Below are 27739 nucleotides of genomic sequence, written 5' to 3'. Positions count from 1 at the left end.
AGGGTGAGGCTGAAAAATAGTCAAAGAAATAAAGGATGAAAATTACCCAAATTTGGCAAAAGACATAAACCTACAGATTCAAGAAGTTGCATGAATCCCAAACAGAATAAAACCAAAGAAACCCATGCTAGGACACATCATAATCAAACTTCTAAAAACTAAAGACTAAGAAAAAAATCTTGAAAGCAGCCTGAGAGGCAAAAAAAAACCCAAAACATTACCTATAGGGGGAAAAATAACAGCAGATTTCTCATTAGAAACCATGGAAGCCAGAAGAAAGTAGAGTTTATCATGGAAGACTACTCAGCAATAAACAGGAATAGAGTATTGATACATGCAACAAGTTGGATGAACCTTAATTACACTGAGTGAAAAAAGTCAATCTCAAAAGATTACATACTGTATGATTCCTTCTGTATGACACTCTCAAAATGACAAAATTATTGAGATGTGGAACAGATTAGTGGTTGCCAGGGATTAGGTAGTGGGTGTGGGGAGGGAAGGAGATCGCTGTGACTATTAAAGGGCAACACTAGGGATCCCTGTAGTGATAGACACAAGAATCTACACATGTGATAAAACTGCATACACACATTCTACCAATGTCACATTCCTGGTTTTGACATTATACTATAATTTGTTAAGATGTAATTATGGGAAGAAACTGGGTAAAGTGTACATGGGACCTCTCTGTACTATCCTTGCAAATTCCTATGAATCTATACTTATTTCAAAATAAAAAAATCTATTTACTTTGACCCAATAACTCCACTCAAAGAAATTAAAACATCATAATAATAGATGCTCACAAATATGTACTTATAAGGATGGCTGGTTTTTACAGGACTATTAAGTGAAAAGTTTCAAAATACTTCATCTCAACAGCACAGGGATTAAATAAAAATGGCATATCCACAGTCACTAAAAATGATATCATAGACACTGTAAAGAGATTTTTGTTGTACTAAGTCTTTTTAAAAGCACATTATATAACAGTATATAAATTAATATTGCATTTTTATGGAAATATATATGCACACACACACACACAAAAAAAGACATAGAAATATACACCAAGTGTTTATCACCTACATAGAAATATATACCAAGTGTTTATCATCTTTAGGTAGAGAGATTATAGTAATGTTTCTTTTTTACATCTTCCAAATTGTCAATAGTAAATATATATTATTATACTGGGGATACAAAAATATTTCACATAGAAAAATAATTTATAAAAATAACTTTACAAACATATTTACAAACAAAATAAATGTAATTTAGAAAATCAAAGGTGAGTGCAGTTTTATTTTATATCTAAGACACTAACACAGATAAAAAGACATGAAAAAAACTGGTTAAAGTAATGAGGAAAATAATAAGGATAACTGTTATGATAAAGATTGACCTACATCACAAATCACTATAAAAGGAGAAAAACTTCCTCTGAGCTGCTTTTCAAATGGGAACTCAGGATTATGGCAATATTGGACAAGTTTTCTTCACTCTCCCTGCTGGCATCAAGCTCCCACTTCTCTCTGTTGAACCACATTTTTGCCATCTTTTAGTAAGCAGTAGCTCTACACTTGAAAACATAGTCAAGTTTATCTCAACTATGCCAGACCAGATTGGTCTTCTGCTTCTTATAATTCATACAACAGTTTGAGTAAAATGGTATAAATTTACAGAATTAAAAAAAATTCTGGCTAATGATATTGTTACGTTTCCCTCCCTCTCGAGTCCACTGTTTGTTGGTACCTCTCTTATGGTACTTTCATACGCTGCCCCTTACAGCTACTTTTGTCTTATTTGTCCCACTAGATTGTGAGTCCCCTGAGGACAGGGCCTACAATATATTCTCCTTTTCCCTATCCTGAAATGCTCAGTGGAGCACATTGCACTCAGTTAATATTGTCTTGTTCCATTAGGTGTGCAACAAGATTATGAACACTTAGAATCAGGCATGTCAGCATCTGCTTCTTTATAATCCCTACAGTTCAGTTTACTTCTAGGCATAGTGACATCTAATGTATACTTACTGATTTCTACTTACTGAAACATCTTTAAGAAATATGTTGTAGAAGCCATGATGTCTGACAGTGTTGGAGGCAGAAATTTTTATACATACAGGTGAAAGAACAGACAGATAAAGTAGTCCCTAACTTTAAAAAAGAAATAAATTGAGGATTTATACCAGGTAGAAGTTCAGCAACTGGATTAAGAATTCTAAGAAGTAAAGAAGAAAACCAGTAGTAAAGAAAAATAATTTTGTGAAAGTGTTTCAAGTAAGAAAGAATTGGAAGTCACAGAAATGTTTTCACTGGAAAACTTAACAATGGTGCCTGTGCAGATTTAGCCACAGAAATGCTTAGAGGCAAGGGGAAGGTATAAAATCACTTATTGTATGAATATACTCTGTGTGAACAAATACTGCGAATTAAAAAAAATATGTGGCAAAACTCTATAAACACAACCCTGACAACTGTAATAACAGCTGCTCGCCCTTTACTTCCTAAACAAACACAAAAGACAACCAGATTCTACTGTGCTTACATGTGCCTTTCATGCATGTCATTGTTGAAGAACACAACTCAATGACCCGAACGGCAGAAGTTCCTGGTTCCTCTGCTGGCACTGTCAAAATGGAAATCTAAAAAGTAGAAACAAAATATCAGACATAGTTGTTAGATCTCATTTTCATTCTTCTATTGTTAGAACGCAGTTAACTTCCAAACTGAGTGTCTTTGTTCAAACACTCATTGATGTTTGAAAAAATTTAACTCGTAAGGATTTAATCTTAGAACAGAATTTGAAACATATAACACGCACATGTGCCTCAACATCCACTTTCTGCATTATTTATTTATATATCATATATACTGCATTCATATAATTCATAAACAACAAATATTTCAAATATCTTTAACATTTATTAAATCCTTCATTTATTTTCAAAGGATGCAATTATGAGTTATTACCCTGAATTATATGCACTTCAGTGTTTGAAATCAGATCATATTAAACCAATTTTGATTATTCATAATGGCTAAAAATAGCAGTTAGAGTACTAAAAATTTTTCAATTTTACAAATCCCAGAGATATTGAAACAAGCAAAGTATATGTCAACATATACCAACTATAGTCAAACATATACCAAAATGTTTCAAAATGAATGGGTTCAAATTAATTTAAGAACTCCGTTAATAAAACTAGAAACTCAGAATTAAAAGTGAAATGGAAAATTATTGTTAAAATAATGTTTATTGATATGCAGTATGCTATCCTGGTCACTACCGATATGCTATATGGCTTTATATTTAAAAGACTTTAAATGATCATCAGGTCAATGTTTCTCCATAGAACCAAAAGTTGCAATGTTAATTCTCAATCTAATCTTCAATGTGAGGAAACTAAATCCTCTCATATTGGAAATAATTGCTGAAAGGTAAAGTCCCATTTGCACTTTTACCTGTGAGCACTATGCTTAGATTTTGACTGGTAATGTCACATTGATAACCCACAGAAGAAATGCCTACAACAAGTCCTAAAAATAGAAATTCTCTTGATAACTATGATTATCCTACTATCATATTACTTGTATGTGCATTTTTGGCCTTAAGATGTCTCAAAAACTGTGTTTTCCATATTCCTCAACTCCCTTTGCTGCTGTCCATGATAGAAAATGTACTTTAGCATTAAAGTGAGAGGAGCCACTAAAACATGTATCTAATGTTGTGCAATAATTATCAAATGATTATGACTAAAAACATGCACATAACTGGAAAGGTATCTTAAGGATTACACCAACATGTAAGTACTTTTGTTTCCTAAAACTATCATCTATAATTTTTTTAAATTGAGATACAATCAGTAACCCCCTACACTATAGTACCTTCCATCTCCTGAACTCTGAGAAGGTAACTCTCTTAAATCTCATAGAGATTATAAAAGCAATCAAAAGAGAATTCCCTCAACCTTCTAATACCACTTCCATAAAATTTATCTAGACCTACACCGATTCTTTCCTCTCTTTTAAGTCTCATTTTATTTATGCTTCAAAAATTTAAAAAGAGGGAAAAAAACCCATATAAGAAACAAAGAAAGGCAGACAAGATTTACATTTTAGACTGATCACTCTGATGGCTGTGTGGAGGATGGATTTGAAGGAGACAAGGTGAGAGGCAGGGCAACCAGTTGGAAAGCAGAGACAATGAGTTCTGAAACTGGAGCAGTGAGAATAAGGACTGAGAGGAAAAGCAGATTGGAGCAACTTCTAGGAAGTACATTGACAGGACCTGAAGGCTCATGAGATGTCAGAGATGGGAGGAAGAAGCTGTTGTTTTTGGAAGGATGTCAGTGCTATCCAGGGAGGTAAGGAGCACAGGATGAGTAGTTTTGAGAGGGAAGATGGTGAGTTCAGCTCTGAGTATGTTCAGTTTGAAGGGCCCTTGGGATAGATTTCCAGTAGGAAGTTTGGCATGTAGGCCAACACTCCTGGGACATATAGAAGTGGCTGTCACCAACATTTATGCGGAGTTGGAACCATAAGAGTACATGGAGTCAAGTGGCAAGTGTGCACAGAGCAAGAGGTATTGTGGGCTGAAGTGAGAACCCTGAGGAGCCCCTATATTTAATAGGAGGCTAGAGCCCAGAGAGGGAATAGCCAGAGAGTTATGAGGAAAACCAGGAGAGCACAGTGTCAGGGAAGCCAAAGGAGTATAGAGTTTCAAGAGAAAAGGAATAATCAACATTGCCAAATGTACCTAGTAGACAAAAATCAAAAAATGTCCTGTGTCCCTGACTATTATGAAGTTAGTAACAAACCTAGCAAGAGAAACTGTAGTAGAAATGTGAGGGTGGAAGCCAGGTTGGTCTAGAAATGAATGAGAGGTAAAGAGCTAGAGGCAATAAGTATAGACACTGTCTTGAAAATGTTGATAAGAGCAGGGGAGAGATTGGATACTAGCTAGAGATGGGGCCCGAGTCAAGGGAGGATTTTTTGTGGGGTTTTTTATTTTTATTTTTGGAACAGAAAATGCTAGTACATGTATATAGGTGGAGGGGAAGGTGTCAGTAGTGGGGAAAGGCTGAAGATGCAGGAGAGCGAGCAGGCATACGGGGTAGTGTGCGTGTGTGTGTGTGTGAAGGGCACTTGTGAAAGGGGTTTGCCTTGTACAACAAGGGGAGCCCCTTCATTAGTCTCTATGCTGGTGTACCTAAGTTGCGGGTGGTGGGGCAGGAGGTCAAGGGCCACCGTGCTTAGTAGGTGGCCTCACTTTTCTCAGTGAAGCGGGGGGATAAAGGAGGAATAAGGAAGAGAAGGGTGGGTAAAATAGTAAAGACTTGGACTAGACACTGGGGAAAAAAGGAGAGGGAGCTGTCTGAGGCCAGTGGAAGAGCTAACTGGAGGTGGGTACTGAGGATCCAGCTGAATGAGGTTGACACTCTTGACTTTGTGGCAGTCCCAGTCTGTCTGGTTGTGTGGTTTTCTCAAGCAGCCCTCAGTGATCCAGGTGTAGATTACAGTCTCATTCAGGGATGGGATTTTCCTCTGTGGGTGCAGTGGAAGAACAGGGCTACATGAGAATTGAAGGTGTTGGTGGAGGGCAGTTCAGAAGATCCACTATGGGGACACGGAAAAGGAAGAGGGCTGAAGGGAGCTGGTAATCTGGGAGGAAACAGAGGGGACAAGGAATTGTAGGTCTCTTAACAGATCGATGAGCAGGCTGGGTGGGGGTAAGAGAAGGAAAGAGCTGGAAGGATAGGGGCAGATTAATGCCACTGTAAACCCATGACCTCCAGACTCAACTGGGCCATTACACTGCCCAGCCATCTGACCACGAGACAGGTCACTCTCCAACTCCCCACAGTGATTAGTTTACACCTTTCCTTGAGCTTTGACCCGTTCTCCACTCTCACTCCCCCATTCTCAGGCATGACCTCACCTTGTAATTTAAAGAGTAAATGGAACCCATCAGATGGGAACTCCCAAACCTACACATGGTCCTGCATTCACCATCTTATTTCAGGGTGTCTCACATGCCAACTAAGGGCAATGCTCTTACCTGTTCTCTGAATCCCATCCTCCCCGGCCTTTACCTAGACCTTGCTGCATCAATTACCCTCTTTTCTCCTGGGTATCTTCAACTTCTCCCTCTCTACTGGCTCCATCTCATGAGCTGAAGTATACACTAATCTTTTAAAGAAAAGCCCTCTTCAGTTCCACATCCCTCTTCAAGAATCACTTCCTCTCTGTCTTCACAGCTTAGCCTCTTCAGAATTGTCTCTATTTGCTCTCTTCACTTTTCTGCCTCCCTGTCGCTCTTCGACCCAACCACAAAGCTCATCATTTACTAGGCGATACAGACAAGTCGGCTGGCAATAACAGGACAGCATGATGAGTGCTACAATAGCTGCTGTACCATTTCTTGCTCACACTTGTCACACTGAACTATAGTTGCTATTTATCTGTCTGTATCTGTATCCTGCAGACTGTAAGCTATGAGGACAGAGATGCTATCATGGCTAGGCACTGTCTCCTTAGGACCTACCACACTGCCCAGCATATAAAAGGCACTCACTGTTTGCTGAATGATAAATGAAAGTATTTATGCTCACATGCATAACAAACATATTTGTCTTATGTAATAGAAAGCTTCCAACTTAAGGAATTTTAGGAATCTATTTTTAGCAGTAGTATATAGAATAGGTCTGACAGTCACACTTACTGAGTAAGCTGATTTTATCAGTCACTGTAAAATATGGTCAGAAGGAGAAGGGGGCATACTTCTGGAATTTAAGTGTTACGACTGAGGAAAAACCACAAGTATAAAGACATTCCTATAGAATTGCAGGTGAGGAGGAGGAAGAGAGTACTGAAATGAACAATAGGGACGAGCAAATATCAGAACCGGAAATGTGTGTTAATAACTCATTCACACTGGGCCTAATGGTGGGCTTACCACCACTGCTGTAGGGTTGGTTAGCAAAAAGCCTTTTCCTCCAAGATTTCTAAATGTATTCTCTGGGGATTCTCTTCTTCCTCCCATAACAATACATTTTCAACTTCACAGAAACAGTTGTTGAAAACTAGGATTTAGTCCAATTTTCCTACAATAAATCTGTTACATAAGATACAATTATTTGTTCTGCTGGAAGGAAACCTTAAAGAAACCAAGATTACTACATAATCGCTATTACGTATTCTTTTGTTTTTGGGTGAGGAAGATAGGCCCTGAACTAACACCTGTGGCCAACCTTTCCTCTTTTTTGCTTGAAGAAGAGTGGCCCTGAGCTAACATCTGTGCCCATCTTCCTCTATTTTGTATGTGGGACAATGCCACAGCATGGCTTGACGAGTGGTGTAGGTCCACGTCTGGGATCCGAACTCACGAACCCAGGCTGCCAAAGCGGAGCACGCTGAACTCAACCACTATACCACCAGGCTGGCCTCTATTATGTATTTTTTTTTAAATGCACTAAATGTATTAGCATATATGGCTTAATATATTTTATTTCATTGTTATTAATTTATACATATTACCATGTAGATTAAGTTAGCAACATGTTATTAAAAAGTACAGGACTAAAATTACCTGTTGATCTGAATCTGTTTTTAGTACAGATCTATCTGTAATCAGGACTGCCCTGGAGATCTGCCTGTAATGCACAAAAAGTTAATCAGTGGTTCAGATTCCATGAACAAGTTTCATTTATAGTTATATAACCACCAGAAGGCATGTTTCAAAGATTTAAGTCACGATAAAAGTGTCACCTCCCCAAATCAAGTCAAGTTCTGCTTTAATCTTTTCTTGGCTCATGAAAGGAGGATGTGTGACCTGTAGACAAACCCCAGCTGATGCAAAGGAGTCGAAATTAGGCTAGGCTGCCCCAAAACCAGACCCTATAAGAGAACAGTGGTAACATATTGAATGTATCCTTGGCTTGGTATACATTTACATCTTACTTGAAGAACAAAGTCTTAGAGAAGTGTCAATGTAATCACAGATCAATTTTCCTAAGTTTCACCTTCCCTTAGACAGTGGGCAGAGGGGTGTCTTACCTGTATTGCACATGTGAGCATGTGTTCTCAGAAAAGTAACTGTCCTCCACAAGGAAATGCTTAGAGATTATTCTCTGACCAAACTGATCTATGATTGCTTTACATCTATGAAAAAGATAAGCAAAGCAGAAAAGTTCTCATTAATGATTAAATAATTGAGAAAATGAACATAATCAGCTACCAATTTTGAACCTAAAACCAATTTCTTGGAAGATAAGATTAAAAAAATTGACACAAAACTGACACTAAATTACAGAATATATATTCTTCTTGCTATTTTGAAGTCTTTTAATCTATAAAATAAGCTTGGAATAGAACTTAAATATTTATTTTGAATGCCACTAATAAGTAAGAGTAAAGTTAGGATAAGTATTATAGCATAAGTATAAGCTTTTCTATAATGTTAAGGAATATAGAAGCTTTTCCTTTGTTTAGAAAACTGGCTCTTTCTTTTTCTTAACAGATCTAAGAAAATGGGAAGAGAAAAGCTGATTAAACATTTTGTTATATCATTCACAGCCTGTAAAAGCCACTAAAGGTTTTTTATTTTTCTGTTAAGTGTTGCTTTCTCTTTTGTTCAAGAATTGCTATCTGGTCACACGTGTGATAATGCTTTAAACAACAACAACAAAAAGGATAGAGCTTCTTTTAATATCTGTTTCCACTTTACTTCAAAGGATGATCATAGAAAGATTTCTTTCAAGTGCTGTTTCCAAATAAGGAAAACACTTATGCATGGACATTATCAGGTCTCTGTCATCTGATATGTGTTGGGACAATGAATCATATAGAACCCTCCATTGACCTTCCTTCAATGTGTCTAGATAAAAGGATGAAAATTAGAATCCATCTCCTTGCAGTGCCACAAGTTATAAATGTACTTTATAGGGCTCATTATCCAAACTAATGGACTAAGGGCAACATCCTTGAAATGGACTTACCAGCACTGACAAAGCCAGGATGCAATATTTCAGGAACTATATGCAAATGCCTGCATGTTTGCTCTATCTTTTTATTATGGAAATAATCACCATTTACTTTTGTCACAGCTTCTTCTTTTGGGACCAAAATTATTTTAATAGAAATACACTTATATGTTGCTCCTCACAAAATACAAGCAAATAATTTCAAACTTATACCATATTTTAAATATACTGGTATAATTTCAAACTTATACCATATTTTAAATATACTGGTATAAATTAAAATATGCTACATCACTCTAAAAATACACCAAATAAGAGATATTTACCAGGCATAAAAGCATTAAAAATAAAATGATGAACACCCAAGTCCAATAGTGAGAGGAAATTAATGTGTATTTCCTAAAGGAAGATTATGATATGCTGATATTCTTGTATAAATGGCATGCCACTGTTGTCAGGATAGAATATAATCTCTTGTGATGTTAGATATACATAATATATATTTTAATTAACCACATATTAAGAAATACATTATATTATATTAATATTTGTTATTTTTTCCCATCTCATCTCCACTTCTTTTCTTTTCCCCACTTATGTTTCTTTGCATATCTCCTCACATTTCATTGAACTAGAGCTCTTGCCTTATAAAATACTTAACTAAACAGATAGAAGGTCTTTATACCTAGATACAGTATTTTCCAAAAAAATTATTTAAAAACTGAAAAGCTAACCTACTCAGTCAATCTCCTGTTTTAAAACATTCATATACAATTCAAAACACAAGGTACTTTAGGCAATGGAGAAGAGAAATCTGTTGATTTGTCATGAAACATTGATCCCTACTTTTCCGGGAAACACTGACAAGCCTTTTCCTTACCTTTAACTCAGATATTATAGAAAGTCAAGAGGGAATAATCTGGGCAGAAAAAAAGAGGGTGTTAAAATCTTCTATATCTTGATAGAGATTTGGGTTATACAGATTTATCATCTGTCAAAACTCAGCTAATGAGCACTTAAGACTTGGGCACTTTACTGTATGTAAATTTAACATTAAAAAAAGCTATGAACAAATATTAACTCTAGTTAATAATATGCCTGCTGAGGTGTTTAGGGGGAATTGTACTGATATCTGCAATTTACTGTAAAATGCTTAAAAAAGGCAAATAGATGGATAGAGGGATGAATATTTGGGTAGATATATGATTAAGCAAGTACATTAAAATGTTAATTGTAGAATCTAGGTGGTGGATATACAGGTGTTTACCCTGAAATTCTTTCAACTTTGGTGTAGATTTGAAAATTTTCCTCATAAAATGTTGGAACAAAATTGGGCGGGGTAGTGGTGTTAGTATAAATTCTGGACTATAGTCTAAGTCTTTGCAAAGGCCCCTATTTAAATAAACCACACAATTAAACCTGGCCCTCAAGCTTGTGGAGACTTCCTTGCTTTGTAGACTTTCAAACACTAATAGGGCTGGTTTGGTGGCAGCTACACCTGTGGTGACAGGTAGACACTGGTTTTAGAAATTACAGTATTAGAAAGAACTACTGGGGACCACTGAAAAGAGAAGTAGGCGGGCATGAGGATTAGGGAGCTCAACTCTTCAAGGACAACGTACCAATAAATGTGTCTATTTATGCTGAAGCTTCTGGATGAAACAGTAATTCTCAGAGGAGAAGGAGGAGGAGAAGGAAGCAAATCAGAATCACACCTGGGGGACTTTTTAAAATTATAAGTACCCCTGGAGATTCTGATAAGCTCCCAAATCCCAGGGAAGAATCACCGTTGAGCATGCCACTGCTACTGATGTATCTTTATGCAGTGCTAGGTGAAGACAAGTCAAGAGCTACTGCCACAGGAAAAAAAATTGATTTCTGCAGGAATTGAAGTGATGGTCACATATGCCCAGTCTGTCTGGTAGAGGATAATAACACAACTCACCTGATAGTCTCACTCTGAAGTACTAAGGCTCTAGGCCTGAGCAAAGCTGTTCAAACCAAGACATGTTTAAGTGAGTGATAAGATTTGTTTTCCCCTCAGATACTTGACTTACTGTCATATATTAGGCCTAATTGGGAGAACAACGAAGAAAGGAATATTGATTTGGGACCTAGAGTTAAACTTTGTATTATAAAGATTAATATAAAAAATTAGATGACAATCAAGTAATGGAAAACAGCAAAATGAAACAATGCTGCCAGAGACATTAAAATACCCTCCTGGCCACACCTCCCACATGAACCTAAGGAAGCCATTAAAGATTAACAGCATTTTGGATTTAGTTGAGGGCCTTGCTGAGCCTCATAAATAGTAAATTGAGGAGAAACATGATAGGAGTTCCTAGTTACAGGGACACAATGACCAGGCTGATCATAAGAATCACTGAAGCCAGACAGAACATTTCTAGAGCTAAGCTTTCTAAATCAACAAATCACAAAAGTTATTCAGTTCTTGGTTCAATGACATGAGGGCATAAATAGCTAAGTGATGATAAGGAAGAAAACACTCAGCAAGATGAAAACTCTTTATCTGGAATTTGGCCCAGAAGAGAAAATTAACTTTAAAACAGGTATCCAATCTTTATGATCTTCAGAATTAATATCCCAATTAATTGTATGACAAGGAATGCAGAAATCACATATGAAAAAATTAAAAGGAAAATATCATAGTGAAGGAAATTATAAGATTCCCAATCATTGAAGGAAACAAAATAAGTCTCCTTACTATGTTCTTCCATGCTTTCTCGAACACATAATTCAAATGACATCTCTTTGATAAAACCATTCTAAAACGCTTATCACTCATTTTTCTTGGGTAAAAATCCATTCCAATAGTTTCAAACACCATTAAGAGAAAGATGAACTCCAAATCTACGGTTCTCTGCTCTGACCAAGCTCAAGGTCTGTAACCGTATTTTTAACTGCCCATTATCTATTTCTTTCTGGATAGACTCCAAACCCTTTTTAAACCTAGCATTCCCCAAACTGACTTCATCATGCCTCCTCACCTGCTTCCCTCCTTGGAATCCCTGTCTTAGGTAATGACATGATCAGCAGTTACAGAGTTTCCCTAGCTCAGAATCTCTCTTCCCACATCTAATTTGCTACTCAGTTTTGATTCTACCTTATAAAGATTTCTTGCAACTAACCTCTTCTCTCCTTCTCCACTGACACTGCCTTAGACTCTTGTTAAGTCTAATAAGATAACAGACCACTAGCAAGTTGGTAGCTCATTTGTTCAACATAAATGTATGGCATAACAACCACGTGTCAAGCACTGTTTAAGAGGTGAGAATAAAAATATCTTGTCCTTAAGGAGCTCCCAATATAATGAAGATTCAAACACAGGCAATTATAAGACAATGCTCAAGTCCAGTGAAAAGAGATGAGGACAGGGCATCATGAGAGTCCTAAGGGGAGGTACCTAACTCAGCTTAGGGGGAAGGAGTGGAGTATCAGAGAATGTTCTTTGGAGGAAGTGATACATTAGCTGCTTTTAAAGGCTGAAAACCAGTGAAGCAAGCAAATAAGGAGAAAATTTCAGGTAAAAGGGCAGCATTTGCAGGGGAACAGAGGCAAGTAAGAGAAGTACAGGGAACCATAAGCAGTTCAGTGTTAACTGACAATAAAATGGAAGCAGGGAGGGAAGAGAGATGAGTTTAGAACGGCAGGCAGAGGCTAGATCCCAGAGTCACACGTGTCACGTAATAGGGTCTTAGACTTTATTCTGAAGTGATATAAAGCCAGTGAAGCTTTTTACACAGGGAGGGACAGAGGCAGATCCACATACTGAACAGATCTCAGTGTGTAATTATCTCATTAATTTATTTGTTCTTTAATGTCCCCCAGTAGACTGTAAACTCCATGAGAACAAAGACCATGATCGTCTTGTTCTCTGCTGTATCCCCGGTGCCTAGCACACAGAAAACAACCAGTACTTGTTGCATGGAGGGCTGAATGGATGGATGGATGATGGAAGTACTCTGTGCATGTGAACAGTATAGAGACAGAAACAAAGACATAATCTGTGATTTAGGGGGTCAAGAATCTCTTTCCATCATAGCGCTTCTTCCAATTCACTGCCAGAATTACTAAGTTAAAAGCAGCAAATCTAATTTTGTTATTTACCCACTTAAAACTACTGATTATAGTCTAAACTCCTGAGCATAGCATAGAAGGATCTTCACAATATATCTTCTCCATGGGATTCTGAAATATCCAACTACGTTAATAATTACTACTAGCCAACATGTATTGAGTTCTTGCTTATGTAACAAACAGTTCTACGTGCTTTATCTGTTCACTTAATACTCATAATAACCCAATAAGGTAGGTACTGTCATGTCTCACTTCATAGATAAAGAAACTGGAGCACTGAGGGGTTAAACAACTCATTAAAGTTCACTCAGCTAGTAAGTGGGGAAGCCAGGATACACATCCAGGTCTATCTGACTTTAAAGTCTGCACTCTTTACTGTCTCTTTGTACACAAGGGCAAGGTCTATGTTTTATTCATCTCTTTATCCCCATAGCAACTAGCATGGGGGTTGGTGGAGGTTAAATATCTAGAATATTATCACTACCATTTTGCCAATGGGACACGCCAAAATCAGAAATTCAGTGATTTTCCTACAATGACAAATGGTATTAAGAATCAGTAACCTCACACTTGGTCTAACATACTATTCATTACTAATGTCCAAGTATCTGGAAAAGGTATAGTTATTCACGATATCAGAAAAAAAAATCTCAAAGAAATAGTCATAGCAAGAAATCTAGTAAGTGAGACAGCTGAAGTACAAAAGGAACACTAGCTGAAGTAACTGGATTGAGACTACTGGTTACAGACATATCTGGTCCAAGGTCATTCATACCCTACCCTAATATCAAATACTGTATTACTAAATAGCCAAATCTAATTTATAGGAGTTTTACATGGTCAGCACAGCTGCAAAGGAAAAGAAAGGTGTTCAACAAGAGCATTCAGTGTTTCCAGAAACATTCAACAGAGCAGTTCAGTATTAGAATTTAGTGAGAGGGCACAGAAAAGAACTACTGATACCTATGTTCTCTGAAAATTAAGAAAGCAGAGCCAATGAATAATATAGCAAAGAGAGCACAGTCAATGTGGATCTCAGAAAAAGCAAATTAAACAAAAATGAAAAATAAGATCTAGTTGAAAATAAGCATGCATTTGGTTACATATTTCATATTCTCTCAAAGTCTGCACAATACTTTGATGTATAAGCACCACGTTAAACTCAATGCTATGATCATTTATGCTTCTATCAGCTTTCCTCAATGGAAGGTGAAAAGAAATGCACAAAAAGCTATCATTAGTTTTTAATCTTCATTCATTTAACACATAGCTATTGAATAGTGGGTGACAGGATAGTTGGTTCTGGAGATATAGCAGTGAGATCCTGCCTTTTCTTATGGGAACTTACAATCATACAAGGGGACGTGACTCGGGGCGCTGGCAGAGGGTTCTGATCTAGTCTGTGGGATTAAGAAATAATCTTAGACATGAAGCATGTGTAGCTCTTAACTATACCAAAGGGGAGAAGGGATGTCAAGTGTTCCACACAGAAAAATAGGGAAAGAAAGGCAATCTAAGACCATAAGGAGACAAACTCAAATTCCTTAATATTCTAATTACACTTAGAATAAACAATTGTTTGAGTCAACCTGGATTCCTTAAAAAGAAATGTATGCTGGATATGCCCAAATAAAAGCTCAAGGTTTTTCCCTCAAAAAATTATCCTCACTTTATATTCAAGTCCTGACAAAATATCTTCTATTACTTGTAGCTCTCTCAATTATTTGATTTTGAACAACAAAGCAGTATTTTGGAAAGATACATTAGCCTGAGTCAACTCCAATCAAAGCTAGTTAGATATTTACAGAAACTATTTGACTTGATAAAATGGATGTTTTTTAAAAAGAGGCAAAAAAATTATTAGAAATTTGGTAATTATTAGTAAAGGTATGAATTTACAATTTTCATATACTGGCTGTCTCTTAAAACTTTTAAAGATCACTTAAGCAATTCAGTACAGTGAGAATATTGTAGTATCATGAATATTATAAAAGCAAGTCAAACTTTAAAAACTATCCTACCATTAAGGAATTATATAGTTATGGCTTGGAATAAATTTTCCAGGAAGAGATTCATACCCAGAATCCAAAATGGCTGTATCTTAAACAACCAAGATGGATAGGAAAAAGATATTCATTGGAAAACTGTGGTTCTAGTAAAATAATAATATAATAAATAGCATAAGTAGACATTTTTCTATTTCATTTATGTCCATAAAAGTAGACAATTACAAGTTGTTCAAAAATTTTTTGAATTTCTCACTGGGATTGAAGATTACCCAATATGAGAAAATGGCCTACAGTGGGGCATATAAAACACATTTAAGATAATTTATTTCTAAATGTTAAGGAAAAACTAAGTACTTTCTAAGTACTTTCAATAAATCAACCAAAGCACATCATATCTGGGAGGAAATTTGGAGATTACTGCAGAGTCCATCTAACTCATCCTACAGATAAAGGAACTGGCCCAAAGAAAAGTGACTTGCCCACTGTCATTCATGGTAATGATGAAGTTCCAGGTCTTCTCTCAGTCCAGGGCTACCTGACCATGCATGCCTTAGGAGTTGTTAGATAATAATTGCTATGTTTGAGGTCTTTCTATGAAGATATAAAAGAAATGTTAAATCAGTAGCAGTGTCTGCTATTTAAAATTCATATTTGATTCCAATAGATCTAGAAGGTTCATCTTGATAAGGAGTTAGAATGAATTAAGACCTGGAGCCCCCAGTCCATCACAGAACCCAGTACCACCAGCTAAATCCTGAACTTTACCTTATAGATCAGTGTTTCTCAGTGTCATCTAAGAAGCACCTACATTAGATTCACTCGGGGTGTTCCTTAAAACTGCAAATTACCTGGCTCCACTCTAAGCACATTATCCAATTTCACTCTCAGAGCATGAGGCACAGAACTCTGAATTTTTTTCTTTGTTTTACAAGTTTACCTGGCGATTCTTAGGACATTAAAATTTGAAAACTACCAAACTTTGGCCTCTAGACCCTTAGCCCTCAGCTATCTGTTGCAACTCAAATCTGCAGCAGATCATAAAAGAAGAGTTCCTCTGTTCAGAGTTTGTAATAAAAACTAAGCCCAAGTTAAGGTAAATGTAGCCTTTAGTTCAACAAAAGCTATTACTGTACTAATGTATCCATGTTTTTTTTTTTAAACAAATATGAGCCATGCAAATTCTGCATGTCACTAAGAGTAATATGTGGGACTGGAATGGGGCCCAAAAAAGGTAAAAGGATCTAAGTAAATAAGCACCAAACAAGCAATTCATTATCTGGCTTTCCGTCATGGGTACATACTCATGCTTCAAAATGAATGCACAAGGAAAAATGACCCTAAGAGTCATAAAGACAACTATTCCTTCATGAACCTCCACAGAGCTCTTCATGAGCCAATACATGAATATTCTGGGCCTTTAGGGACAGATTTTTCACTCTGATTATCATGTTTCATTTACATAGTACCTTTCTGTTACAGTGCTAAAGGTACTTTATAAGCTTTTAAACAACGCATCTATTTTATCTTATACTTGACAATTACTATTCTAAAATGAATTCACTGTCTAAATATTACATGTTCTAGAGTTGAATTTTTTCTCGACCATATCTCTAAATACTAGTTATTGTGCTATAACTAGTCTATAAGAAATTAACATTTTATGCCACTTAGACTATACAAAATTATTGTAAAATGAAAGAAACAGCTTAAAATTTATATTAAGATTCCACTTCAAGATATTAAGGTATTTTATGACATGAATAATACTATTTCTTTATATACCCCTAAAAACAGTCATACAAGAGATGTCGGTCAGTAGATGCTTAAGAAATATAACAAAAAAGAAAAACACATAGCAATTTAAACAGCTCATAAAACTGGATCCAGTTGACCCTGTTAAGTTTCAATGCAAAACCTAGAAATCAAAGAATACTTCTTAGTGTAATTCAGGCAAGAGCATATCTTAGTAACTAAAAAATAAATCCTATAAAAATATAATTGAAATATAAAAATATACAGATAAATAGATGGTGCTCAGCTTTTTTTAAAGACAGGTATATTCTTATTTCAATCCTAAACCAGCCTGCAGGCCTGATATGGTTGTAAAAGAATTTATCCTCAGATAACAGGGCAGCATAGTTTATGACAACAATCTACCTAAAAAGTCCTTAAAGTCTTTTCCCTTGGAGTGACATGCATTATCAGCAGAGATTAATCTGATGAGTCTTTAGGTGAGCTCCATTTTTAAAAATGCAATAACAGAGGGCTTTGTTGTCATCTGATGAAAATCAATTAGAGGAGGTAAGGCCACAAGGAAAACTAACATCACTCATCACCCACCCCCAGCAGCTGAAATGATTTGTCTTCCAAGCTTGGGTGATCAGGAGCTATAGTCATATTGCAGGGAAATTAATTTAGTTTCTATATTCTGAACTCACTTTCCTTGTTCTGGAGGATCTAAACACAAATTACTTTTAATCAAGGTTGATATGTTATTAATACCAAGGAGGATCTTTGAAGAATTATTTTTTTATAATCGACTTCAGCATTTTTCACCTGTGCTTGGGGTGTAAATATAGGAAGGTAACTTATATTATCCTTACTTTCTGGATTCTTTGTCCACAACAAGGCACTGTACTGAATGGCGAAGACAATAGATTCCACCAAACACAGCACACATCCTAGGAAGAGAATAGGAAACTGGGAATTAGGATTCTTGAGTTGAAAATTAATGTCTAACATTATTTTCTTTTAAATATCTTACATTTAATAATTAGTCTTACAGAAATAGGATTTTGACAATTTATTATTTTCTCTATCATGGTATTAAGAATCTCTCAGAGGTAAGATTAGTAATATTTTGAGGCAGGCGAGGTACTACTGCTAACAATACAATGTGGAAGCCTAGAATTGTGACCAAGCCAAAGATGTCCCTAAGCAAAGCTCAGCTATCCCCCCAAACCAGCTAGTGATTACCTCAGACACATAGGCTACAAATAGCCTCAAGAGGTGATACATGTGACCCTCAAAAGAAGTGACCACACAGAAGTGTTAAGGAGAAAACAAGCAGGGAAGACTCTAGGAGACCCCTAGAGATTTTGCTTACCATAAAAGTAAGCAAAAACTAAGCTAGGAACTAAAAACTAGAGCAGTAAGCAAATGAGTTAATGGAGCAGAATCTCTAAGGAGTTAGTCTATCTCATGAATCTAAGGGCTTGGGTTTTAATGCCCACATAGGGAAAGGAGAAGCCTTAGGATCCAAACAAGGCAAGGAGTAGAAAATGAGATATTCTATCATATCATCTGGATCCTTAAATGACCACACCTCAGTGAAAGGGAGATCTAGGGAAAAAATCCACTTACTAAAAGAGGGAGAAAACAAAAGTTTCACCTAAAGCCCTGGGTGGTGGAAAATTATACCTCTGTATTTACAACCTCACACAAGTTGGGGTTTGAAACTACACTACTATATGATTCAAAAAACTCTTAACCAACAAAATATCATAAAAAGTGGCTCTGGCTCAGTAGTACCCCTGGAGACTTGGTGGAAAGCAATTGCTTTCTGGAGTGATACGACCTCAACACAGGCCACAGGAGATTGTCACAGATAGAGTCCTCTTGTGATGAGTTTATATCTAAAATTATACAACAAATGAAGAAACGTATCTTATCCTGAGTAAGAATCAACAGACAAAACAAACAGCAGGATTAGACTCCCCAAAACTTTAATCAGATGGTAGAACTAACAGATAGAGATTATGAAATAAGTACGCTTAAAAGGAATAATTAAAAACATAATAATAATGGAAAGTCCAGAAAGAAGACTGTGGTAGGCTGAATAATTCCCCCACCAAAGACGTTCACATCCTAATCCTTGGAACCTGTGGATATATTCCCTTACACATCAAGGATTTTGCAAACGTGATTAAATTAAGGATCTTGAGATGGGGAGATTTTCCTAGATTATCCCAGTGGGTGCAATGTCATCAGAAAGCTACTTTAAAAAAAAGGAAGCAGGAGGGTCAAAGTCAGAGAAGATGTGAAGATGGAAGCAGAGGTTGGAGCGATGCCATTGCTGGAAGGGGGTCACAAGTCAAGGAATGCAGGGAGCCTTTATAAACTGGAAAAGACAAGAAACAGATTCTTTCCCAGAGCCCCAAGAAGGAACACAGCCTTACTACCCATTTTAGACTTTTGACCTCCAGGAATGTAAAATAACAAATTTGTGTTGTTTTAAGATGCTAAGTTTGTGGTAATTCGTTATGGCAGCAATAGCAAACTAACACAAAAACCCATATGTATATGGACATGATTATGACAGACGTGGCATTATAGACCAGTGGGGAAAGAATGGGCCATTGAAAAAGTAGTTTTGAGACAATAGGGGGAAAATAATTATATCTCTGCTTTACGTGATATTTAGAATCAATTCCAGGTAGGTGAAAGGCATAAATATAAAAGGTCAAACTTCTAGAAGAAAACATAGGAGGATACATTTTTGAGCTCAGGAGAAAGAAATATTTCTTAAGATGCAAAAAGCAAAATCATAATGAAAAATATTGAAAAAATGGACTACTTTAAAATTATAAACATCTGGACAACAAAAGAAAGTGAAAAGACAAGCCACAGATTAGGAAAAAATATCTGCAAGTATCTTACAATCTGTTTAAAAATATCAGTTTGGATAAGAATTTGGCAGTATATAATAAAATTAAAGATGCATACACCTACAGTGCAGCAATTCTACTGTTTGGCATATATCTTACAAAAGCTCTCATACATGAATACAAGAAGATGTATATAAAAATATTTGTTGTTGCATTCTTTTTAGGCAGCATAGCATAGGGGTTATGAAGGTTTCTGACTGCCTGAGTTTATATCCCAGCTATTCCATCTACTGGCTGTGTGACTTTGAACAAGGTATTTAGCCTTTCTGTACCTTATTTTCTTCATCTATAGAATGAGAATAATAGCATTTATCTCATATAAGATTCTTATGGGGATTAAATGAATTAATATTTGTAAAGAAGCTACACAGTATCTGGCACACTGTAACTATTACATAAGCATTCCTTAATTAGATAATAAAAAGGTACCATTTTGTATACACCATATGCAATCCAAACATCCATCAAGAGGAGAACAGATAAAAGAAAATGTGGTATATTCATATGTGTAATAAAGAATTTAACCTGGCCCATAAAGAGATCTGGCCTTTATCCTTGGCTTCTGGGACATGATCTCTAAGCCCTTGGAATGCCAAGCCCAAAAGGAGTCTCTGTTTGCTTGTGGGCCTTGGGTCACCAGACAGTCTAACAATAAGATTTAGGGCCAGGGCTCGCCACACCAGATAGTCTTAGGGTGGGGTCTAGCCATGCCAGAAAGACCAACAGTGTAATTTAGGGTGGAGGCTTTGAGTCATGTGGTATCAGTCAACCTCCAGTGGGGCTGGAGACTGAGATCAGCCCTGTGGGCAATCAGTCATGCCTGAGTGATGGAACTCCAATAAAAACTCTGGACACTGAAGCTCATGTGAGCTTCCCTGGTTGGCCATCCTCTGGCACATTGTCACACATCAATGCCAGGAGACTAACACTGTCCTGACTCCATGGGGAGAGGACAACTGGAAGCTCCACATTTGGAACACCCTTGTACTCCATCCTATGCACTTCTTCCCTTGACTGATTTTAATCTATACCCATTCCCTGTAATAAAGCACAACCGTGAGTATAACAGCTTTTAGTGAGCCCTGGGAGTCCTTCTAGTGAACTATCAAACCTGAGGGTGGTTTTGGGAATTCCTCAAACTTGCAGTTGGTGTCAGAAGTGGGGGTGATCTTGTGGGGACTGCAGTCTCTAACTGTATAGTTTGCTTAACCTCTCACTTTGTATAATAGAATACTATACGCAATTTAAAGGAATGAACTACAGCCCCATCCATCAACATGGATAAGTGACAAAAACATAAAAATTGAATGATAAGAGCAAGTTGGGGAAGAATATGTCCAGAGTGATATCATTTATAAAAACTTATGTAAAATAATACTGTATATAATTTATGGATACATATATATGTAGTAAAAGTGCATAAACATTTAAGAGAATTATAAACACCAAATTCAGGATAGTAGTTATCTCTGGGAAGGGAGGGGATGAAAGTTACACTGAATCTTTCAATTGCTCAGTTTCTTTAAAAAATATACTGAGAGCAAAAATGGCAAAATGTTAAGATCTGACAAAACTGTGAGTGGGTACATGAGTGGTCTTTATATCATTCTCTGTACTTTCTGAAATAGCTTTAAAATATTTCATAATCAGATTATAATAGAAAATAAAAATGAATGGTAGAGATAAGTGACATTCTCTAAGTATGGTATAATATTCCCATTGTCTTTCCAAATTCAATCATTGTAGTGGACATGACCAAGCCAGTTGGGGTAGGTGAGGTTAGATAATAATTCCTTCTAGTATAAAAATACAAGGAAATCGGAGGGTTTTTTTCCATTGAGAAATTTAGAATAACACAAGAAATGGCACATCAGAGCAAGCAAGCAAAATTTCATGTGCCCGAAAACCCTTTAGACTAGAAATTTTACCTAGGACACCAGCTACAAGATTATTCTCCCTTCTTGCTAATCTTGTTCACTAGTCAAATATCAAATTAAGGAGCAATATTAATTGTGCTGGTACAGCTGGTACTATTTGAGATATTGCACTTGATAGATTCTAAAGACTGTTAGAAAAAGTCATCTTTCTATTGGACTGTTTACATTTCCCATGGGTTATTCTGCTGCCTGTGGCTGGTAGGGGAATACTGATACAGTGAAGTTGATGTGATCGAGATAATCAGCATAATCTTCACCATTAATTTCCTGTTGTTACTGAAAGAAGCATATGAAATACTACTGGTTCACCAAAAATCAACAGGCTGAATTAGGTTAAGGCCCCAAAATGGACAAGCAAGTTAAAAGTGTGGAGCACACAATTAGCACTCTCATTTACTGCAGGCTCTCTTTTTGTCATGTGAATAGTAGCATCAGTGTTTCCAACTTCCTCGTAGGCAGCTATAGACAAGCTGTTACCAGCTGACCTACGGAGTTTTTCATTTCAGTCAGACTGGTCCATGTTTACACACGCACACATCAATTCCCCCCAGGGGAAAAACAATTTTTAAATATCTTCCCAGCTTCCAAGAAAAGCAAGGGGATCAAGTTCAGAATCAGTTGGAAATTGTGTAAGGTTAAAATCATAAGACATTACGCCACAGACTATTACAGTATTATCAAAAGCATGAGAAATCCACGTAACTAAAATTAAATGAAATTTTCTACAAAGTCCTCCTTTCATTATATATTACACTGTTTATGAAACACATTGAAACTTTAGTATATAATATTATCTACTATCTTTTTGTTTGAAAATGAATTTCTATTAAGTTTTTACGGTAGATGGGACCTCTGAAAAAATACACTTAAATATAAAATGCAATAGAGCCATCTATAACTATTTATTTCAATAAGCCATCAAAAAATTACCTGGTTTCGACATGATTTATTTTTGTGTGTGTGTGAGGAAGACCAACCCTGAGCTAACATCCAATGCCAATCCTCCTCTTTTTTGCTGAGGAAGACTGGCCCTGAGCTAACATCCGTGCCCATGTTCCTCTACTTTATATGGGACGCTGCCACAGCCTGGCTTGCCAAGCGGTGCGTCGGTATGCGCCCAGGATCCGAACCGGCGAACTCCGGGCTGCCACAGTGGAGCACGCACACTTAACTGCCTGCACCGCCGGGCCCTCGACATGATTTATTAACAGTGGACATACACTATATGGAAGAAATACTCGAATGCAAGAATGTTAAGAACTGGTTTGTGTGGATGATGGTGAATATTATAGAGGAAGAAGTCCAATATTGAGACACTGTCATAATAATCTAACAAATTTCCTCTTAATTTAAATGAGAACATAGAAGTATTTTGTGCTCTTGGAAAGAATGACTTGATATCTACTATAAATTTCTGCAACTGCAAAAACATACAGTTCCATGTGTACATAGTCAGCTCCGTGGGGTCCGCGTCCGCGGGGTCCACCAACTGCAGATTGTATGTTTACTATGTTTATGATCCGCAGTTGGTTGAATCCACGGATGCGGACCCCGCAGGTATGGAGGGCCGAGTAAGGGACTTGAGCACCCGCAGTTTTTGGTGGCCGCGGGGAGTCCTGGAATCAATTTCCTGCAGATAGCAACGGACGACTGTATACGTTTTTTATACTGTTTCTTATTGGCTTTTTTCCCCATACCAGTCTTGCCTGTTAGGGGAGATATGTGCTGCTCGCAATGGTGGCATTTGTTCTCTCTCACCTCTGTATTTTCCTCACGTACCTTCTGCCCAAGTGACAAAAAACACTGGTTTGTAAAAAGTGCCGGGTAAAATGAGGGGATTGATGAAGACTACTCTTATCAGTCATTCTCATACTTAATCTTTAAAAAAAAATTTTTTGGTTGGGGGAGGGCTACTTGGTGGAAATAGGCCATTGAGGAAACCTTTTATAAGTGGGTAAGAAGCACAAGAGCAAGCAGTTCTTGAGAGCTGCATTCAAAACTCAAATAGCAGTCATTCACACGAGAAGTAGGGAATTACATGAGAAGTGAGGAAATAACTGTTGGCTACATTCTGGTCTTTGGAGCACACAGTCAATAATAACAACAATACAAATAATCATCGCAGCTAGCACTGAGTGCTGACTAAATGCTAAATGCTTTACATGTATTAACACACTGCATGCTACAACTCTGTGTGGCAGTGTTCTACAGTTTTGGAAACTGAGGCAAAGAAGAGTCTAGTGACTTGCTCAAGGTCATTTAGTAAATGGTACTGCTAAATAAAAACTCAGGCAATCTGGTCCCAGTGGTTTCTCTGTTAACCATCATACTAAACTGCCTCAACCTCAGTACCATCTTTTTTGGCATTATGAAGGGAAGCAACATGGAGTTAGTTGGTCAAAGTTCCTCTCCGAGTTGTTCTAATTCCTGACAAGTTGCAAAGATTATTACAAAGGATAAAATAATTTCTCAATTTTTACACATTCTTATCTCCCAAAAAGTACACTTATTCTCTATCTGTACATGTTAAATGGATTACACGTGACTTCATTTTAGATAGAACATAAGCTCAGAGGAAGAATAACTATGGGAATACTCATCTTTAGAGTATCTAGCAAATTATGAATACTTTGCAATCCACATTTTAAAAAGTGATTTATAAAGTATATTTGTAAGCTAGAGATTTTTAAATAGAGAAAGTGCTGTTGGTAGAAGGCAAACACTTTACCATGAATTTTTTGAAGGTAATAAGGCTCCACAAGACACATGCTTTATTCCAGTGCATTAAATGGTAGCCTAGTGATCCAAGGGTTAACATGCCTTTAATGAGGGACAATTAAGCTACCAAAGACCGTGAACACAGCTGAGATGCCAGTCAGGCTCCAACTTTGGTGCAGGGCCTAACATAATGCGTGGCAAGGCAGCTCTGGATACATCTACCTTCTATAGGGTACTGTGGGCCCTAGAGGCAAGCAAGTATAAGTTTTATGGGACTTACCTAAAAAAAATATACCTACAAATGTACTAAATACAGTAGGTAGTACTACCAAAAAAAAAAAAAGTCACTACAAAAATACATTTGAAACACTATCAAATGCCATTACAAACAAATCCACACACACACACACACAAAAAAAACAGTCTGTTAGGGGCCGGCCCCATGGCATAGTGGTTAGGTTCGCACACTCTGCTCCAGTGGCCTGGGGTTCACAGGTTCGAATCCCAGGTACAGACCTACACACCGCTCATCAAGCCATGCTATGGCGGCGTCTCATATACAAAATAGAAGAAAATTGGCACAGATGTTAGCTCAGGGCCAATCTTCCTCTCACACACACACACACACAAAAAAGGTTTGTTAGAAGAGAATTCTGAGTGACCACTGATCACCATCACTGTGCTTTAGTGACACCCCAGCTTAAATTATACTGATAAAGCAGAAGTTCCATTCAACAGTAATTAGGCACATCTAAGTTTCATAAAAGATAATAAAGCTTCAGTGATTGCATCTATCTATACAAAGTTCAACTGTGTTACTTACTGGTAACTACATTCAGACATACACGTTTATCAGAGCACTATACTTAAAACAACGCAATGAGTTTTCTATCATGTTTACCCAGTGCCTGCTTGTCTGAAAAATGTGTGGGAAGGCCTACATTTATGTGTGTTTATTTTTATACACTTCAATACACACACACACGGGGGTCCCAAGTCTTAGTGCCGTTGACAGCCAGACACACACACACACACACACCCAGTTTTAATAAATATATAGCATGTAGCATGTTTATAGGTTACATACTTATATTGCATATTTATATTACTACATCATGTTTACTGGTAACATATTTATATTACTTAGCAGATTGTCTACTCATACTACCATTTCTTTTTTTCTTTCTTGGTATCTGGTATCTTTCTAGCAGGAAGTAGGGGAAAGGGAAGCGAGTACGGCAGGTGTCAGAAGTGAATGATGCATTTTTGCTGTAGTTGCTCTGTCTCCTGCGAATGCAAAATTGGGCAGCACATAAGTCACAGCATCATCTCCACCCCACTCCCCAAGATTCCCTCTACAACTCAAGCTATTGTCATTCAACTCAGCATCGACTTTTTTGTGTGTGTGTGAGGAAGATTAGCCCTGAGCTAACATCTGATGCTGATCCTCCTCTTTTTTGCTGAGGAAGACTGGCCCAGGGCTAACATCCATGCCCATCTTCCTCTACTTTATATGGGATGCTGCCACAGCATGGCTTGACAAGCGGTGCGACAGTCCACGCCCAGGAACCGAACCTGCTAACCCTGGGCCGCCAAAGTGGAGCGCGCGCACTTAACCACTATGCCACCAGGCCAGCCCCAGCATAGACTTTTTATTGGCCCAGAACTAAACGCTTTCTCAAGAGCAAGAGCTAAACAATAGGTAATGACTCCTGCAGCCTCAGGAAACAGTTATGTTCATAACAATCCCAAGCCAGGCCTCATCCTTGCTTTAAGTTCATGGGATTCATTACCTATGAAGTTTTAGACTATTAAGACAGACCATCAAAAAAAAACCCTCAAATGAGTGCTCCATTACAACATGGTCTCATTCACAGTGATCCAATATGGCCAAAATGGCAAGCCCTCCCTGATACTGGTCATGGTGATAGAAGCCAAGGGAACTTGTCTGGCAAACAATGATCACCAAAACTAAAAGGTCACTAAAAATCAAGTGTATAATCTCAGTCAATAATGTACAAATTGCAGAGATCAGCTCTTGGAGGTGGTTGTGAAATCAACGTGGACAGTCTACCTCTGGACTCAGACTGCCTAGGTGTCTATCCTGATTGCCCGACTTACTAGCTGTGTGTGACTATGCTTCAGTTCTCCCGACTATAAAATGGGGATGATAATAATAATACCTATTGCATAGGGTTGTTATATGGATTAAATTAGTTACTGCGTGTGAAGTGCTTATTCTGGGCCTGGTACATCGTAAACATTCAATAAATTGTAGCTTTTGTTAGCTATTACCTTCTATAGCAGAGGGGACAATGACTACAGACTGTACTACCCATGTGGGGTTTGTAGGCTACATTGCTGTTACTGACTGAGTATCTGCTTCCATGTGTCCAAGGCCTGTAGTTTCTTCTAACACAATTTAAGCAACTTAGGCACCTGGTCGATTCAACTACCTTCCCTGGAGGGAACTGTGACAGTTCTAAGAGAACTGTTGATGCTGATAAGGACAAGCACTGAGATTTACTTCTTCATTCCCAAATATTTATGGAACTAGGCCTACTATGCACCAGATGTAGTTCCGGGCACTAGGGATACAAAAGTAAACAAGACAAATGCTGTCTTTTCTGACATATAACTTATCTAGTGCACAAAAGAGACAATAAACAAGAAATAAAATAATAGTAGATAGTGATACGCCTTCTGAAACAATAAACAGGATAATGTGAAGGTGATGTGGGGGTCTGAACGTTAGACAGGGAAATCAGGGAGAGCGTCTGAGAAACTGATATTTGAGCTGAGACTTGAGTGATCAGAAGAAATCAACATATGAAGATCTGGAGGAAGAATGTTCTAAGCAGAAGGAATGGCAAATTTGAAAACGTGGAAGTGCAAACTAGCTCAGTGTATTTGAGGAAGAGAGAGACAGCCAGTGGGGCTGGAACATAGTGAATAGGCAGAAATACAGTGTGAAACGGCATCACAGAGCTAAGATGGGGCCTGATCATGCAGGGCTTCAAAGGCCAGAGTGAAGACCTTGAATTTTATTCCAAGTATATAGAGTAGCCACCAGAAGGTTTTGAGCAGGGCAGTGACACGATCAGATCTGTATTTTTTAAAAGATGAGCCTGGCTTCTATGCGCAGAATTGTCAAGGGGGCAAGAATTGAAAAGAGAAGGCCAGTCATGTCTGCACAAGACCAAGTGAGAGATGATGGCAGCCTGAAGCAGGGTAGCGGCAATGGAGATGAAGTGGAGAGACTGGGGACATATTTGAGACATAAAGCTGACAAGAACCACTGATGGACTAGATGTAGCA

At 37.4% G+C, this 27739-nt stretch overlaps 1 protein-coding gene across 4 annotated transcripts in view; it reads right to left on the bottom strand.

The window, feature by feature from the left end:
* The window catches only part of CHM (CHM Rab escort protein), a 167393-nt gene that overhangs the window by 32019 nt on the left and 107635 nt on the right, over positions 1–27739 (bottom strand). For all 4 annotated transcript variants that reach the window (XR_015550394.1, XM_004436750.3, XM_087426663.1 and 1 more), the window contains 4 exons: positions 17703–17780; positions 8064–8168; positions 7597–7660; positions 2554–2650 (listed from right to left, as the gene is read on the bottom strand). Coding sequence is in view for 3 of the 4 variants with exons in the window: in XM_004436750.3 (XP_004436807.1) it covers positions 2554–2650; positions 7597–7660; positions 8064–8168; positions 17703–17780 (344 nt within the window). In the remaining variant the exon portion in view is untranslated. The remainder of the gene's footprint in view (positions 1–2553; positions 2651–7596; positions 7661–8063; positions 8169–17702; positions 17781–27739) is intronic.

Source organism: Ceratotherium simum, chromosome X (assembly GCF_057802395.1).
Source record: "Ceratotherium simum simum isolate JZ-2026a chromosome X, ASM5780239v1, whole genome shotgun sequence".
NCBI classification, from domain to species: domain Eukaryota; kingdom Metazoa; phylum Chordata; class Mammalia; order Perissodactyla; family Rhinocerotidae; genus Ceratotherium; species Ceratotherium simum.
Note: the sequence above shows the minus strand (reverse complement) of the source record. Positions and strands in the feature narration are given on the sequence as shown.